This window comes from Lygodium microphyllum, chromosome 24 (genome assembly GCF_053477565.2).
Source record: "Lygodium microphyllum isolate KBCC chromosome 24, Lygodium_microphyllum_v1.1.10, whole genome shotgun sequence".
NCBI lineage: Eukaryota > Viridiplantae > Streptophyta > Polypodiopsida > Schizaeales > Lygodiaceae > Lygodium > Lygodium microphyllum.
Genome location: NC_141158.1, coordinates 129,519,784 through 129,538,750, shown reverse-complemented (window position 1 = coordinate 129,538,750; position 18,967 = coordinate 129,519,784). Strand labels below are relative to the sequence as shown.

The following is an 18,967-nucleotide window of genomic DNA, read 5'->3' as shown; positions in this document are numbered from 1 at the left end:
GAGTGCATTGTTTGAGGTCATTACACCTATTACCCCTCTTGCAAGTTGAGATCTTAACAAATCTGGAATATCCCCACTATATAAGTTTCCTTTGGGTCAAGAAATCATTGGGATTGGTGCAATATTAAGCAAGATATTGTCAGTTTTCTCTAGAAGAGTCATCTTTGACAGCAACTATATCTAATGGCCAAAAATAAAAGGAAAGACCAAGTGATGGAAACCATTCAAGAGGATATCAGAGAGTATGTGATCAATCAAAATAACACCAATGAAGCCCGTAATCAAGACCAACAAGATGAAGGTGTTAGCGTTGGTAATGATTATAGTGTATGACTTGGCGATGATGAGAATTGATTGTTTCATGAATCTTTTGAAGACTCCATACTTTCAAAAGAGTTGCGTATGCTCAATATTGAGATTCATGACACTCATGAACAACTCTCTAATTCATTGGGAAAGATGACGAAAACATCCAATGAGGTGAATGAGAGTCTTCATCAGTCGGTCAAGTTTATGTAGAATGGATTTAAGAATGCAGTAGCAAAGTCTATGAAAAGTGGATTTGAAGATGTATTAGCAGCCATTAAAGACTTGAAAACTCAAACTACATCTTCTACACCAAATGTATCCACTTGTCATATTGCAAATACTTCAGCCTAGCCAAACTAATATGAAAGGAAAAGGAGTTGATCAGCCAATAATGTCAATCTTTGAGAAAAGAGAGCCATTAACATTGAAGAGTGCCTATTATCAACCACCGATACCATCAAAGTATCATGCCCGTCCACAATTCAATTCAAGACATGAGGCTACTTATGAAGAGGAGGAGGACTTAAGAGAAGATGAGAATGAAGAGTTTCATGGATGTGACACGTTCTACAAATTCCTCTCCAATCTACCATCAAGCAAAAGAATCGGAGATGCATGATAAGAATGGAAGATTTGAAAAAAGAAGGTCATTCCATGATGTCACTAACAAAGAGAACTCATTTTATGGTCAGCCCACTACTAGTGGACAACCTCATTCTTTTGGATTGGGTCAACCAAATCAAGGTGGTAATGCTTGTAGACTAAATTCTTTTGGAAGGGGTTTTATGTATAGAGAGTCTTAGAGACAATCATCTTTTGGACAGCACTCTAATAATTTTCAGCCAACCTATAATGAGAGGGAGTACAAAGAGAAGATCACCCTTTCCAACTTTAAGGGGGATAATGCATCTCCAACGGAGTGGGAAGAATGGGTAAATAAATTCGAGATGTACTTCACACTTTTTCCTCACCAAGATGAAGCTAAGATCTATTTTGCGGCACTTCATCTTGAGGGCTACACACATACATGGTGGAGATACATGCAAAGAGTTGGTCACACTTTTTCTTCTTGGGAGGATTTTAAGAAGGCAATGTTAGAGGTGATTGTCTCTCCAATGGAAAAAGAAAGATTGCAGAGAAGATGGTATGGACTTCAACAAAGGGGCATGTTCGTTCGTAACTACTCCAATATGTTCTTCAATCTCTCTATGTACATTGAAGAAATTGATAATTCGACAAAATTAAACAAATACATCTTTGGTCTAAATCCAATCCTTTCATTGGAAGTAGGTGCAATGCAGCCCAAGAGCATTCATGATGTTACTCAACATGCTGAAAGGTATGGGCAGAAATATAGAAGAGATTCAATGGATATTCAGCCAAAAAGTGCAGGGTATTCCTCACCAAATCTGTCTTCTAAGTTTGGAGCTCATTTCAGCCAGCCAAGGAATGTGTATAGACAAGATAGTAAGGGAGTTAATACCTACAACAGTAATTACAGCAAGGTGCCTACTTGTCCAATGGTTTATGGATCAAAACCAAGTGTTGGTGATGGTTCTAGACCAATGGCTGAAGCAAAACAAAATTTTACAAGGGCTGAAAATGTAGAAAAGGGATCTTAAAACAGCACTTACAACAAAGTCCTTTCTAATGATCAAATTAGGGACATGCAGGCCAAAGGTTTATGCTTCAAGTTCAGAGAAAAGTGGACACAAGACCGCAAGATAGCAAGCTCAATTTTGTCATCATCGATGAGCCGGATGAAGATGAAGGTGAAGACGGAAATGTGTTTCATGTGGAAGCAAACCCTATGGTTGAAGATATGCATGATGAGGATGATGGAACTAATGATGAGTTCTATTATATTGTGGACAATTTTCCCTTTGATCCAGGTAGTTCTTTATGTGCAATTTCTCATGATGCATAGATTGGTTGTAAGTGAGAAAATATGCTTAGACTTGAGAGGCTGATCAAGGGGAAAGTGGTTCATCTTTTGATAGACACGGGCAGCACCCATAGCTTTATAAATACCAAATCTTTGCATGGGATGAAATTGCTACCTCAACAAATTCAAGTGCCATTGAAGATCCAAGTTACCAATGGAGCTTATGAGTTAAGCAATGAAGTGTGCCTATGCACTCCTATCACCTTATCTCCTTCATATACCATACAAGTGGACTTCATTACTTTAGAAATGGGACTTATAGATATTGTCATTGGCTCTGATTGGTTAAATTCCATTGGAAAATTTTCATTAGACTTGGAAAACTTGCAAATGGAGTTCAAATGGAATGGACAACATATAGAATTGAAGGACCTTGGTAAAAAATAGTTGGAACTCATATCCATGAAGAAGTTACGAAAATAAATCAATGCAATATCATGTATCTTCACTCTTTTGCTTGCAAAAGTAGATGAAGAGTAGCCACCAAATCAGCCATCTTCTTCTTCAAAGCAAATGTATCCAAGGTTAGAAGAGCTACTGGAGGAATACAAAGATTTATTTCAGCCACCATCATCTTTGCCTCCAAAGAGAGAGATTGACAAACCTATTGATTTGCTGTCTAATACAAAATCCATCAATAAACCTCCCTATTGCTTACCAAAGTTTGAAAGGGAAGAGATGGAGCAACAAATCAAAGAGTTGCTGCAAATGGGTTTAATTCAGCCAAGTCAATTGTTGTTTGTCTCTCCAGTGCTCTTGGTTAAGAAGAAGGATGGATCTTTTCGCATGTGCATTGATTATAGGGAGTTAAACAAGTCCACGGTGAAGAATAGATATCCGATTCCACGCATTCATGACCTTTTGGATGAGCTCAAAGATGCAAAGGTCTTTATCAAGATTGATATTCGTTCGGGTTATCACCAAATTAGAATAAAGGAAGAAGATGAGTATAAAACAGCCTCTAGGATTGAAAGAGGGTTATATCATTTCTTGGTCATGCCATTTGGGCTATCAAATGCACCCACTCTTTTTCAAGCTCTCATGAATAAAATATTGTAGTCTTTCTTGTTCAAAACAGTCCTTGTATTCTTTGACGATATCCTCATTTAGAGAAAATCCAAGGAGGAGCATTTGATGCATGTAGGAGAGGTCATTGACATATTAAGAAGACACATACTCTTTGCCAAAATGTCAAAGTGTTCTTTCATGGAAGATGAAGTGAAATCCTTAGGTCACATTGTAAGAGAGCAAGGTATTCGAGTGGATCCCGACAAAGTAAAATGTGTCAAAGAGTGGCCTACTCTTACGAATTCTAATTCTTTGATGGGTTTCCTTGGATTGTCTTCCTTCCATAGGAGGTTTATAAAAAATTATGCATGTGGTGGCTCCTTTGAGCAATAGGCTGAAGAAAGAGGCTTTCTTTTGGGACTCCATAGCCGATAAGAGTTTCAATGAGCTGAAATCTCTCTTAGTTTTAGCACCTATTGTTATATGTCCGGATTTCTCTAAGAAATTCATTATATGTGCGGATGTTAGTGGGAGATTTCAGGTGGTAGCTGTCGCGAAAGTGATTGAGAAAAATAATCAACATACATTTTCAAAAATGACATGTCATCCTTTTCTAACTTGAACATGTTTTCAATATTTTCATTATTAACCTTATCCTTAGTGAAAACCAAGTACATTGAAATGTGATTTTTCATTGCTTTAGAAATGTCAATAGTTGATACAATAGGTCAGATTCTCCTTTCAATTTTACATCCAAGGTATAAGCCTTGTTCCTATGTTGTATATTGATCAGTTTAGCATGTGAATCAATCATTGCATGTATACGATGACACCAAGGCACACCAAGCGAGCCATCATAACCCTCCAATGGCCCAATGAAAAACTCTTTGTTGTTCACATATTCCTAAATTGTTGAGATGGCAAGCTTAACATATGTAGACATTGATGATGGACCACTTGGTTAGATGGGTGTGCACATCTATGCTTAACATGTTGGTGGTCATTATGAGCCTCACATGGCCATTGGCTTATGTCTTATTACATTTGGTTAGTTGCACATACCTATAGTTGGCATAGCTATATTGCTAGTCGATTGGTATAGTTAGTTATGGACTATTTAACTTCGTAGGTTACTTTCCTTTATGTTTTGGATTATCTATAGTTGTGTACATTGTATTGTAAGAGAAAGAAGGAAGAAAACTAGTAAGAAAATGTTTTGGCCTTCATCTTTCTTCTTGTGTTCTTGAGTGAGCTTTCTTTTGTATGTTTTGTGCGTTTGGCAAGGTGGCTTAAGCAAGCCCCCTTGCCACGTGTTTGTGACATGGTATCAGAGCAACACCATTGAGAGGTTGGTTTTGGAGGTTCAAGTGAAGGAGGAGGAGCAAGGATTTGATATTTCCACCCCTCCATTACCTATCTTTTATAACGTGTGTTGAGCTCAATATTTTTTCACAACCCTTCTCACAGAATAATCGAAGGATATACACTTTGAGTTAAGGTTGCTAACCTAAAATTCTACACATATCCACTTGTACCATGGATATAAACAAGGTAAAATTCGTTTGAGTTGGCAGAGAACAAGTTGACAGTATCATACCAATGAAACACCCCGTTGGGATCTAACTTGTAGATGAGACTCAACACAAGTTGTACCCATGGTATACAAGCCACTAAAAGGGCATAGATTTTGGACTCACCTCTTAGCCATAAGAGTCCATAGGCCCACCTGTTGGCTTGGGGCTAATGGTATTGGGCTATAATCGCATCTGAAGAGTTGGTGTCCCATAGGACCAGTCCACATTAGCCTAGTGTACGAACATGATAGCCATTGGGCCTAAAGTCCAAAAGTAGTGAGCACACAGTGAATGTGCACAATCGGCCTTGAGTCCTATAGATAGGACTCGGGTGCCGTAATGGTGAAGTGCCCTTAGTGCCTTTGTGCTAGATCACTTATGGCCCAAGACCGTGACCATAGGCCATTTTAATAGAACATGCAATGACTGAATTGACAGTTTCTAGTAATCACATTTCACTCTCAGTTACTGAGACACCCATCATGACATTTGTTTGAGAGTCAAATTCCCACCACTAGGATAGTCGAAATGTCTGTTAACACGTGTAACTTAGGACCCTAATCCGGCCAGAACAAGGCATGCCAATCCTTTTCATTGAAACAAAGCAATTTTGGTTTTTCTGAACTTGACACTAAAGCCAACACCCAATGCAAGCTTATTCAACACAATTATAATGCATGTGAAGTGTACGTGTGTGCGTGCATACACACATTTATGTTTAGGTTAAAATTTTCACATTCCCCTTTCAGACTGAGGCCAAAACTCCATTTTGCCACTCCAAGACATGTTTACGTTTCCTTGTTTCTGAAACTCTGGGAACTGTGTGCCTGAAACACACATGCATGCAAGCTTCACACATGCTTTCATTTGCAATCCTGTTTTTGGAGCAGAAAGGTCAAGGAAAGTGACCGAAAGAATAAAGATATGGACCTGATCTGGTTCTTAAAGTTGTTTGTTTCCATCACCATATGATAAGAGTGTATTGTATGCATAAGATAGACCTTTTCTTGTGCTGTGAAAGAAATTTTTCTGCGTCAGTGAATTGCTGGGTAAAGAGTGTTTGGTCCTACCGTTTTATAGGATGTGTGTTCTGGTGGCATGGAGAATAAAACTTTTTTGTTCATTGGAAGCATGTTTACTGTACTCGATTTTGGTGCATGTATCCAGGCTATTGTATGGTTCTTTGCAAGGTGGGTTGATACGTATCTTTTCCCAGTAGATGCTGGCAGAGGTCCAAATTCAACTCCATCAGGTCATGAAGGTGATCTTAAACTAGGAATGTCCACTAATGGACATTACAATAAGAACAACGCCATGGTAGCTGCTTTTGGTGAGGAAGGTGAAGGATGCTCTATATTGGAGTGCTTGATAAAAGTGGCAATGATATCCCTCACAGAATGGCCTGGCGAGAAAGCTTTACAAGTGAAGTCTTCTAAACCTCAAATTTAGGCTGTCTGTTATTTTCTACTTGATGGACTTGTATACAGTTTTTAAAGCCATCTTTTGATTGTCACTCTAGTGTTTTATCTTCCTTGTTATCATGTTTTCAGGAACTTACATGCTTGCATCTTCTTCCTGCTCTCTCTCGGCGGCGTAATGTCTGTGCCCACATTGTAAAGCTGGTTAGTTTTTTGTCATTTAATATGCCTTCTCTACATGCAAGCTCCAGTATTTTGACATTTTTAAATCAATGATTTCAGCATAGAGCAATCTTCATTCAACATGCAACATACAACTCATGTACGATATTGATACTAATGAGAGTGAAGGTTGTTTGGTATACCTTGTCCAACCATTATAGAAATCAATTGAGTTTTAGAATAATGCATGATATCTTAAAGTTAAAACTTAAAATGATTTGTCCTTGTGGATTATATACCTTGGTACCTTGGTTTTAAGTTTTAACACTCCAGAGTCCACATGGACTATAAGTGAAATATTAATTTTTTTTCATGAATTTTGATATTTTAAATGCCGTTCCCGTTCCCACGTCCCCGTTCCCTAGGTTTGGCGTCCCCGTCCCCGTCCGCGTCCCCGTCCCCGTTCCCCGTTCCCGTTCCCCGTTTCATGTTTCTGTGGTAGGGACAATAACAAAATTCCAAAGGTCATAGGTGTTGAGGATGCACTCAATTCTGTACGACCATAGAGGGTAGTTTGTCCCATCCAGCTTCTTACATGCGGGTAGAGAGGGTAGGACATGCAGCTGCATTGAGGGTGCCATCAATGCCAATCGGGAACAGAAAGCCCTGAAAGAATATGAAGGGCGAGAGTGAAAGGACGATGGTTGGTCTTCACGATCTTGAGCCACACATGATCCCCCGAAGCATACACATTGGCCATATCTGTCCTTCAAGAAGTACTTGGAAGAAAGCAAGAGAAGATGCTACAAATGGGATGTTCTCCACCTCTTTGGGGTCCATCAATCTGCTGGTCAACAAAGTATGTGTATACATCAGTGTAAACGAGGAGTATTTGGGGTGAGAGACATGACTTGATGCTGAGCAGAGAGGTGAAGCAGTAAATGCAGTTGAAGACAGGACTTCAACCTGTTAACACAGCCTACCTAGGCTGGTAAAGGACTAAGAGTTTCTAGAACTGGTGTACCTGCAGTTAATGCAGATCTGCCCTCTTTCTGGCCTGAAGGAGAGGCTGCTATGTCAGCAAGGTGAAAAAGGCCTGTCCACTGTCCAGTGTGAATTGCAGGAAAGCTGTCCACATGTCCAGTCTGTAAACTGGTGCCCTGATGTAGAGGATGGCATGCCTGCAAAAATGAAGATATGCAGAGAAAAACACAGCCACCAGGTCAGCAATGATGTTGTCCAGGTTGAATATGTGCCACCCAGGAGTAACAATGGCCTACCTAACCAAACTGCAGATCAAAGACGGCTGCCAGCACTGAAATGCAAGTAAGAAATGGGTCCGTCCTGCAGATAACAGCAGCTACCAGGTATTGATGACAGCACCAGCAAGTAGAGATGGCCTCCAGCTGAAAATCCAGGATGTAGAAGGTGAAAACAGGCCACCCTAGTTTGAAACTGAGACCTGAAGCAGTTCCAAAATGGCCAAAGCTTGGCTGATGACTCGGACAGCACGCTTCTCTTCATAGACTTAGGCTCCTATGCGTGGCTCTAATACCATGTGAGAGTGCACAACGGAAAGGAAAGTGAAGATGGAGAGGAGATTGAAGAGGAATGTAGGTGAGAAGGAACAACCTGATTGTAATGGCTGAAGGATACAAGGTTGCATCTGTCATCCCCAACATGTATCTCTACACGCGAGTGTAGGCACTGGACGGTAGTAGGAGGATGAGAGAATGAGGAGGGCTGGCTGATCATGAAGGATTAATGATGTATAATGAGTGTGAGAGGGCAAGCCACCTATATATATATGGGCAAATTGGAGCCACAATTGGTAATAAAGTGGCTAGGCCCAAAATATGGGCGCCCAAGACAGCCTAGAGTGCCCAAAAGGGAATGCACTAATGTGCCCTCCATCTAAAGTGCCTAAAGCACATAAAATGATAGAAAAGGACAATGCGAGAGCTCCTAATGTCCTCATTTGACTTAGACTAAGGTTCACAGGCAGGAGATGACCATACAAGACACATGACTGCTAACACAGTCACCTCTAATCCGGTCTTTGCAGATTGCTGGTGCCTAAACTCTGTTGTCCACACCCCACATAAAGGATATCTAAGTTTGTGTTGCAAACTCTTGCTCCGAAAGATAAGCTTCTTTAGTCTTGAACCATCACATATTCAGAACACCATCATGTGCGCGCGCACACACACACACACACACACACACACACACACACACACACACACATTATCTATTTACTTTAGGTATATGTTCAGAAACAATATATTACTTATATGTTCCGAAATTCCATTCCCACAAAAATTTCAAATGACTGAAACTCTGTTTCTTCCTGCTTTGAAAACTTCCATTTCTGAAACTTGTGGAAACTATGTGATTCATTTTAAAGATGGTGTACAAGGAAAAGTCACTTGGACTGTCAAAAATGGTAAAACCTCAATATATTGTGTAAGATAGATGATGTGAAAGGCAATACGTATGTATATGTGAGAGAAAGTGCCCATGTGAACACCACCCCGCCAGCCCCTTTTCTGTCCTGGACAGAAGGGATGTGTTTGGCCATTGTGTAGTCATCCCCTTGTCATAGAGTATCTGCTTCCCAGTCCCTTTTGTGTCCTTGATAGGGAGGAAGCATTCCTTAGCCTTTCCCTGGCCATCCCCTTGTAAAGGATGAGATAGAGGAAGTTCCCCCAATTTGGGATGCTATCCTGAGCTGGCTTTGTTTGGTGATGGATTTTGGGCTCTAAGAGGCCCATCCCCTCCATTCCCTGTCACTATGTTCCATTTGCCGATTTCCCAATTACTATGGTACATTCATGTGTGCTGGGTGCATCACAAATCCAACTTGGGAGAGATTGAAAACATGTCTGGTAGTATGCCATCCTTGCCACTTGTAGACACACACACACCCCCCACATACATGTGCATGTGTGCAAGCACATGCATGTGCATCCACACATACAAACATATATACAGACAGATAGGGAGGGAGGGCCCTGAGAGAGAGAGAGAGAGAGAGAGAGAGAGAGAGAGAGAGAGAGGTAAGTCCATCATTGAGATCAAATTCTGTGTGACCTTATTATCTTCTGCAAGAGAAAAATGACATGCAGTGGCTGCTTTCAGGAAAGCTGGCAGCACTTTGCAAAAACATTTGCATATCTAGATCAGACTTTGTTAGTTCTTCCATCTTATATTCAGGTAAAACTCAATGTGTCATTTCTATGTAATCCAAGTGTGCTAATTTGAGCTTCAGTTTGCATGCTTGATTTCTCAGTTTGCCTATTTCTAATACAGACGGCGTATGAGATCAATCAGGTACAGAGACATTGATTATTTGTCTGGGATTGTTTGTCTGAAGAAGTGGTTTATATCTGATCCATGTTAATTAATGAAGCTGCATGAAGTTTAATTATGCTTACATTATATCTGGGCAGTTTGATTATCAAAGGAACATTGATTGTCTTTTGCTAAATTGACTTCAAACCAATGTGTCTCAATGCAACTTAGTAGCTCACTGGGGTCTTCCCACGTGTCTTCTAAAGTATTGGGTATGTGCACAAATGCAGCAAGGTTGTAATCTATTGGTAAGTCTATGCAAACCATCTGTTGATCTATGCTTGTCTGTCTGGGTCTAACAAAATTTAGAGATAATCACCAAGTAGTGGAAATTGTGCTGGCTTAATTCCTTTCTTCCTGGCTCCAACCTACTGGTTGGAAACAACTCTAATTGACTTTGCTGATTTACTGGTTGAACGACCTGTGCACATGTATAAATGTACATTAGGAACAGGCCAAACCACATGCATAAGGTTAGTGATGAAGACTGAAGTCAACAGTTGTGTAGCCTAACAGGATTGACTGTTAAAATAAGCATAAATAAGAAGGCAAAATAGTTCTCTTTGACTATCAAGAAGTTTGGTTTGACCATTGAGAAGTCCATTTGTTTTGCCAACAATAATAATAACTGCTAATGAACTCCTTGAAGTCAGGAAAGCGGGACTAAGAAGTCCTTGACTATTATTGTTTTTTCTAGAAGTCAAGGCCCCTGAGGTAAAATACAAAGTACAAAGATCCCTGTAAGGAGTAGCTCAGTACATCCTAATACAATGGCTGTATGAACAAGCACTCTGGTGGGATATAATACCAGATCATATAAGGAGCTTAGGTGAAAGAGGGTGCCAGAATCCCAAGTTTGCAAGAAAGCGTATTTTCTCCTCTTCGTCTTCTCAAAACCACTCTGCAACCTCTCCTATCTTTTGGGGATAATATGGATGAACTTTGTTCAAATTCTTAAGAGAGTCTCTGCAATGGAGGCATTGTTAGAGGTCTATAGCATGACTACATCGCATGCTCCAAATGTAAAGCAATACTAACAATTAGCTTCCATCTCTGGCAGTATCCTGAGGTTGACTGTGCTCGTGGGTAGTCTGAAGTGGTATCTTTCTCAGATGCTGACCAATGATGACAAAGGAATGGCTCCTTGAAAATCCAGTTTTTTGCATGCTAGGCTTTGATTTGTGACCCAAGTTACAACTCTCCCAAGGCCACAACCATAGTCTCCGATGTGCTGCTACAGACCATCCTTGGGGCTCTCCTCAGATTTCCGTAGCACATGAGATCTTGGAAAATCCCATAGAGAGTGCCTCTACTCCATTAGCTCAGCACATTACTTGGACCTTGCCATTCCCAAGCTATGTGTCAACTGCTAATCTCTAAGCCTTTGTGAACTACTAGGCATAAGAAGAGAGAGATTTTTATAAGCTTGAAGCTATTGTCCAACCTCCTCCAAAAGTATGACAAAATACGATTTAAGATGCTATGTTTGTGTCAATGAGGAGTGGCTGTTGGCTCTGCTTTGATTATGCTCATTTCAATCCTTCTCTCAAGCTTGCTTGTGTAGCTAAAGAAGGCCACATCACTTGGCATATCCACAAATGGATCCATCCAAGCCTACTCTCCTCAATCCCATTGTAACCGCTGAAGGGGCCTTCTTTGATAAGATTAATCTCTTTGTTCGTCTATCGAGTTGGTGGTTGATGTACCATCTCCTCTCATCATGTGCCTATACATTGATCTTTTGTTTAGAGCATCGTGTGAACTTTGCTCGATCCAAGTCCTCTCTCCAAAGGCGGCCACTCGGCTGCACTGTGAAAGTGAAGACCTTGTTTGTACCAGTTGCAATGACCCCATGAAGGATGTCTGCTTTAGATAATAAACCAGTCCAGGTTTGAGAACTGGCTATGTTTGTCTTCCCGTTATGACTTCTATCATAGTTGTGGCAGATAGTCTCTACCTTTGAATCTCATATGATAGCCTTTCAATTCCAAACCAATTCCATGGAGAATGCTTGGGAGGTTCGCTATATATCAACCCTCTATATCATGTGCATTGAGGGCCTATTTTAAAATACCCTTATCTATGAATTTTCTCAAAGTAAAACACACCGCTCTACTATTCACTCGGTGTAAAAATGATATTAAAAAAACTTATTTTTTTGAACCCACGTGATATGCTTGCATATTTATGAGGAACCTCCTGAGGGAGAATGTCTCCAAAGATAGAGAATTCCTCTATCGAAGAGGGAGTGCTGATTATGATCGAAAATAGCAGTTGATGAGAAGAGGTTGTCTCTTCTTCATTGCAATTATTGTTGGCGGTAATGGATGAAGGTGAGATGAAACATGTCAATTTCGATGATGGAAGCTGCAAATCTAACCTCAAGTTTCTTTGGATTGCTACCGCTAGTCCACAAGCTGTGTCTGCTGCTGTCACGCTGCCTTGCAGCATTTTTTTCGCGATCATATACTGCTGCCGCCTATGCTACTCAGATCCGCCCAGATGCTGCCAATAAGGCTAGTTCCTTCTGCGTGCAGCTCTTGCGTGCTGTGCTACTTGCGCTACTTGTCATTCAGGCAGCTCCACTTGCCTCGCTAGTACCACCACATTGTCGAGCTGCTCGCCAATTGCAGACTGCTTGTGTGCTGTCTGAGAGCGCCACTCGCTGCCTTGTGTGGAGCGCCACTAACCTGGTTGCTGCTGCCTACCTCCTGCAGGTGTGCCGCTTGCGCCACCAACTCTGATAGCTCTACCTGCGTGGCCACCTTGGTTGCTGCCGCTTGCCTGGTGTAGGTGTTGCCTTTCACTGTGGCATTGTGCTGCTTGCTACCCATTGCCCACTTGCCTTTTCTTGCCTATGCTGCCAATGCAGCCATGTGTGCTTTCAGCCGCTTGGTTGGTGTAAAGTGCCACTAGCTTGTACTCAGCTCCGTCAGTACCAGTTCAAGTCTGCACATGGTTTGGAGGCACTCGACATCTAGGGATTTTGCCTAAATGGGCATCCTACGTGCGTTTTGACACCCAAAACATTACATAATTTCCTCTAAATTTGTGCAAGAAATTTGGGGCTTTTTATTTTCGAGGCTCCAACATGCATTAGAGGCTGATTCAAGTTGCTATTGACTATTGGCACATATCAAAAGGTGACATTTCTATAGAATTTTGAGTTGTAAATTATGAAAATTTTCAATTTCTTTGAAATTTACTGAAGAAATTTGGGGCTTTTGCTCGACACACACTCCAAGGCAGGAAACAACTAGTATAGCAACATATAATTGCTGTTAGAGTCAGATTGAACAAATTTTTTTGAAAAATTTGAGAAAATTTTGGGGAGACTTGGCATTAGGTTGTTGTTAATTGTACTTTTGTGGGCATGCATTTTGAGGCAAATGTGGTACAACAGTGCATCGTTGTTATTTGCAGGTTGAGTGTTGATTTATGTGATTTGGGTACACTTTGGCAGTTTGGTGATAGTTTGATACTTGAATCGTAATTGCGTGGAAATTTGTGTTACTCCGAGGACTACGCTCTATACTTCAATTGTGATGGATTTGGTTGCTGATTTTTATGTATTATTGATAACTTGGCATGTCAGGGGCATAATGATGAGAGTAGCATCCTTGGTGTCCTCACTCGCAAGGACAAAGAGTGTATGTTTGCAGCACACAATGAGGTGAGGACATCCTATTTCTGTAGAGAGTTGGCCAATGTGAATATGGATGACGGTGATAGCATGACATATCACATTACTCACATATAGGATTTGTGTGAGCAACTGCTTAATGTTGACGAGGTTATTCAGGATGTTGAATTGATAAACATCACTCTGAACTCTCTTCTTAAGTCATATCTTGGTTTCCACACTTGTTTTATGTTGTCTTTGAGGGCCGCCCCGGGGGGGGGGGGGGGGAAACGGTGCAACAACCACTTATTTTTGTGGAACTAGAAGGGGTCTTGTTGCAATAGGAATAGACTTGGAAGAATGTTGCATTGCGTTTAGGTGATGTGGCTATGCTTTCCAAGTTAAAGGCAAAGGAAAAATAAAAAAAGGTGCAAAAAATGAGCAAAAGGTTGATGCTGGACAGCCATCAAATAACACCATGCAAGATACATAAAAGTCTAACAAGAATGGGAAATGTCATTATTGTAGGAAGATCGGTCACTATATAGATGAATGTAGAAAGAGACTAGCCAAAGAGAAGAAAAAGGACTCCGGTTTGGCTGTCCGGTGAGACATCAGCCAACGAATCTACTGATGGTGATGCTTTAGCCAAACTTTGTGGAGGAGGACTATGTATTTCTCACATGTAGTTTTGACTCTTAGATGGTTGATTCAGCATTTAATGCTCTTGAAATTGGCACACATGGTATTTGGACAGTGGAGCATCAAAGCACATCACTTCCAAAAAGTGGTTACTCACCTCTTTGTATTCAATCCCTGTTGGAAAGTGTGTTATATGTGCAAACAATAGTAGTCATGATAATTATAGCGTTGAATTGTCATTGTTATTCCTAGAGATGGTTTTGATTTCATGCTTGTAGATGTCTTGGTTGTGCCTGGCATTACCAAGAACTTGTTGTCTATCTCTGCTTTTAATAAGCATGACTTTCAGGTCATCTTTGAGGATGACAAGTGCAAAAAATGAGCAAAAGGTTGATGTTGGACAGCCATCAAATAACACCATGCAAGATACATAAAAGTCTAACAAGAATGGGAAGAGTCATTATTGCGAGAAGATCTGTCACTATATAAATGAATGTAGGAAGAGACTAGTCAAAGAGAAGAAAAACGACTCCGGTTTGGCTGTCTGGTAAGACATGAGCCAATGAATCTACTGATGGTGATGCTTTAGCGAACTTTGTGAAGGAGGACTATGTATTTCTCAGATGTAGTTTTGACTGTTAGATGGTTGATTCAGCATTTAATGCTGTTGAAATTGGCATAGATGGTATTTGAACAGTAGAGCATCAAAGCACATCACTTCCAAAAAGTGGCTGCTCACCTCTTTGCATTCAATCCTTGTTGGAAAGCGTGTTATATGTGCAAACAATAGTAATCATGATAATTGTGGTGTTGAATTGTCATTGTTATTGCTAGAGATGGTTTTGATTTTATGCTTGTAGATGTCTTGGTTGTGCCTGGCATTATCAAGAGCTTGTTGTCTATCTCTGCTTTTAATAAGCATGGCTTTCAGGTCATCTTTGAGGATGACAAATGCATTGTCGGAGACAAAGCATGGCTGTTCGGCACCTTGTATAAGGGTTTATTTTTGTCAGATACCTACAATAGACAATCCCACGATGCTCTTGCAGTTACTACTCTTTTCCCCGCAATGCAGAATGTGGAGCTATGGCATGCCCACTATGGACATATGAGTTTTGGGAGTTTGATGACCCTTTAGAGGTGTTATTGGTAGATGCATTGCCTCTAGTGGAGACTCCACCTCCTCATGCATGTGAGGGATGTATTTTGGGCAAAATGCATATGTTTGCTTGAAAAAAGGATGGTGCAGTGCGTGTTGCTCGAAAAATGCAGCTTATTCACTCTAATGTTTGTGGTCTCATGAGGACGTGTACTTGGGGGGCAAAATGCATATGATTGCTTGAAAAAAGGATGGTGCAATGCGTGTTGCCCGAAAAATGCAGCTTATTCACTCTGATGTTTGTGGTCTCATGAGGACATGTGCACTTGGGGGTCATCTTTACTTCGTTACATTTATTGATGACTACTCTTAGTATACATGGGTGTATAATGTTTTCATGCATTTTAAACAAGCAAAGCTTGAGGCTGAAACTGGCTTGAAAGTGTAGATACTTCACACAGATAGAGGGGGGAGTACATGTCTTGTGCTTTTGAGACATATTTGCTTGATCATGTCATTACACATCAAGCCATTGTTAGCATGACACCTCAACAAAATGGTGTTGTTGAAAAGAAGAAACTGACTCTTATGGAGTTGATTGGTTGTATGTTGAAAAGCAAGGGGTTGCCTCATAAAATTTTGCTCGAAAGCCTTTAGTATGCAAATCATGTGTTGAATCGTGCACCCACTAAGGCACTCAAGAATGTCAAACCGTTTGAAGCTTGGCATGGCAAGAAACCCAAAGTTTACTTCTTGCGGGTCTTTGGATGCATAGCCTATGCATGTGTTTCTAAAGAGCATTGTAGGAAGCTTGATGACAAGGCTGTAAAATATACATTTATTGGCTATAGTTCAAAGAGCAAGGGCCCCATCGCTTATATGAGCCATGCATGAAGAAAGTTTTTGTTAGTAGGGATGTCATATTTGCTGAAAATGCTGCATTTTCATATGATCAGTTTTAGATGCCAGCCACCTATGACATTGGAGATATCTTTGAGGGTCTTTTGCCACTTTGTTTGCAGTTCGTGCTTGCTGTAACTGGTAGGACAGACATAATATAGCAAGCTGTTGTTGCATGATATGTTGTGGAACAACATGGTATTGATGATTGTTTGCCACATGCAATCGATGATGCAATATACAGCGAGAAAGGGTTGCTGTAATTGCAGCCAAAATAGTCCTAAGACAACTATTACATACTCTCCAGAGAGTAAAATGGATGCTCCCTTAACTCAGCGCACTCAAAAGTTGCGAGACATGCAACAAATGATGCAGGGGGGCACATTTGGCTGATTTTGCAAAAGTAGATGATTGTGATGAGTACGTGCTTATGAGCTCACTATTGGATGATGACATTACTTTCTTGGACGAAGCTTAGCAAGATGTACATTGGATGCAAGCCATGCAAGATGAGTTAAACTCTATTGCCTTTTTTTGCAAATAAAGTGTGGCTAATTATATTACTTCAAAAAAAGCCTGAATACAAAGAAGTGCTCATGCTCCAACAGAGTGACTGGAGCTGATACTGAGTCACAGATATCGCCATCTCGGAATGGGGGCAAGAAGCCATGGAGGGGGGTGTACCGCCATCTCGGGCTGCCTGCCTATATCATGAAGAACAGATCATGGCACTTCCCCAAGTGCGCATGAAGTGAAAATGGACCTCCTGACGAGACTCGCTTTACACCTGGTCCCATCGGCCGTGGAGGGAGTGGATAATGGAGATCTAGAGCTCTGCCAAAAGTCTCTTGTACTGAAAGTCTCCCCCCGCCAAAAACCTCCTGACACCGGGCCTTCCAAATGTGCCATCCAGTAAGACTCCCTATGATCTCTCATATCTCAGAGCGGTCTTCTGTGGGCTCCAGTACCTGGCGGATGGGTACAGCCTCCAAGCCGACTTGAAGAAAGTTCCATGTGGGGGGCTGCCCACTCTACTTGCCACCTGTAGGGGGATACCCGTTGGTGAAAACCTAGCGGCACATACCTCACGAGGCTCTACCAGCTTCGTATCGGGGGGTCAAGCCACTCGTGAGGTATTGCAACATCAATCTTCCTTCTCCTTAACTCAACTCCTCTCTGGCAACTTGATGCCCGTTGTAACAGCCCTTGGTCCGCCATCCTGCATACCTCCTGCCATGTCTTGATGGTACGAGCCGGGCCGGCCTTCCAACCAGTCCACTAGATGTGGGGGTGCTCGCGAATCTGTACCCCCTCTCGATCTCTAACCCCTTGGCAACTTGGGGGCTCTAAATAAGGGCCTTACAGAGGCCTTGCCGCACATGAAGTAGGTTGCGGAGGAAGGATCTGGAGGGCGTGCTGTGGGCCGTCATGAAGATCCATCTCAAGGACGACCTCCAATCGCTGCCGAGCCTCGGCCTACACTCTTGGAGGCCCTCCTACAATAGGACCTTTCATGTTTGCCCTCCTCGTGTGAGACCGCAGACTACTAGCTTGACCAAAAGGGCCAGACTCTGATACTTTGGATCTATGATCCCAAGCCCTCGCTTGATCGATGCCGGATGATGGTCGCCCACGCCACCTTGGCCCGAGAGTCCGTAGAACTGTCGGACCCGGCCCAGAGAAAATTCTGCACTAGGTGGCGAAGCTAAACTACACATGACAAGGAAAAACACCAACAGGAGGAAATGTTCCGGGCCCCTGCTAGAAGGACTTGGAAAATTCTGCACTAGGTGGCGAAGCTAAACTTCACATGACAAGGAAAAACACCAACAGGAGGAAATGTTCCAGGCCCCTGCTAGAAGGACTTGGTTAATCATCGGGACTCGGCCTGCTAGGGAAAGGCAAGTAGTAGTCCAGTAAGTCAGCTTTTGCTGAATAGAGTGAAGGACTAGGAGAAACTGCTGGGTAGGAGTGATGTCGAGTCCCACCTAGAACCCTAGGTAATGGACGGTGCGCCCTTTGCACACGCATCCAAATCCCAAGGGACGCCCCAATCTAGAAGCATAGGGCGGAGTCGCCTACCAATCATCTTGGCCAGTGCCCTATAGACCACTGTCAGCAGGGTGATCGGTCTTCACTCGGATAGCTCCAACCGGTCTCCCCCTTTGGGGAGGAGATTGATAAGACCTGCGGATAGACTTCCTGGCATCCGTCTTGAGCTGAAAATCTCTTGGAACGCCAGTAGTAGGAGGTGCTTCACCACCTCCCAATAGGTAGTGAAGAAACCCTTGGAAAGGCCATCCTCTCCCGGGCATTTCTGCCTATCCTGTGCATGGAAAGTCTTCTCTAGTTCCTTCTCTGTAAAGGGATCTAGAAGGGAGTGTCCCATCTCCTCTATGACTAGGGATGGGATGTGATCCTAAACTTGCTGTCTGCATCGCTCTCCTTTGGTTGAGGATGTCTCCTGCAGGAAAGGGCATCTGTAGTAGTCAGTGGCAATCTCCATCACCTCATCCAGGCTAGAGCAAATCCTCCCATACTGATCCCCAAGGTTGTATATCTGCTCTCCGTAGGTGCAGGGCTGATGCACCTGGAAGAACTCCTTGCACATCGTGTCCCCCTTACGTGCCCAAAAGGCTGCTGAGGTGCAGAATGAGAAGTCTTTGTGTGGCTGCCTAGTCCCGCGCTAGAGTGCTTTCTCCTCCTCCCAGCTCTGCTGCCTGGCCTGTAGGGTTGCCTCTTGGCAGATATTGCTCTACTCAACTAGGGCCTTTGCAACCTCCTCTATGATCCGGTCCCTCCTACCCCACTCTCTAGTCTACATTTGCTCAATCTGTTTCTTCACCGTAGAGGCTGGGGCATCAAGTGTTAGGAGAACCAGGCAGTGATCAGACAAAGTGTTGCCTACCAATTGCCCTAACTGCCTTCACGAGA

General features: G+C 42.2%; 1 protein-coding gene across 5 annotated transcripts in view; it reads left to right on the top strand.

The window, feature by feature from the left end:
* Window positions 1-18,967, top strand: part of LOC148015638 (exportin-4 protein) — a 171,894-nt gene that overhangs the window by 108,014 nt on the left and 44,913 nt on the right. For 4 of the 5 annotated variants that reach the window (XR_015688297.1, XM_087664915.1, XM_087664917.1 and 1 more), the window contains 4 exons: window positions 6,004-6,258; window positions 6,387-6,458; window positions 9,558-9,632; window positions 13,366-13,443. Coding sequence is in view for 4 of the 5 variants with exons in the window: in XM_087664915.1 (XP_087521041.1) it covers window positions 6,004-6,258; window positions 6,387-6,458; window positions 9,558-9,632; window positions 13,366-13,443 (480 nt within the window). In the remaining variant the exon portion in view is untranslated. The remainder of the gene's footprint in view (window positions 1-6,003; window positions 6,259-6,386; window positions 6,459-9,557; window positions 9,633-13,365; window positions 13,444-18,967) is intronic. The other variant, XM_087664916.1, reaches the window with a different exon arrangement.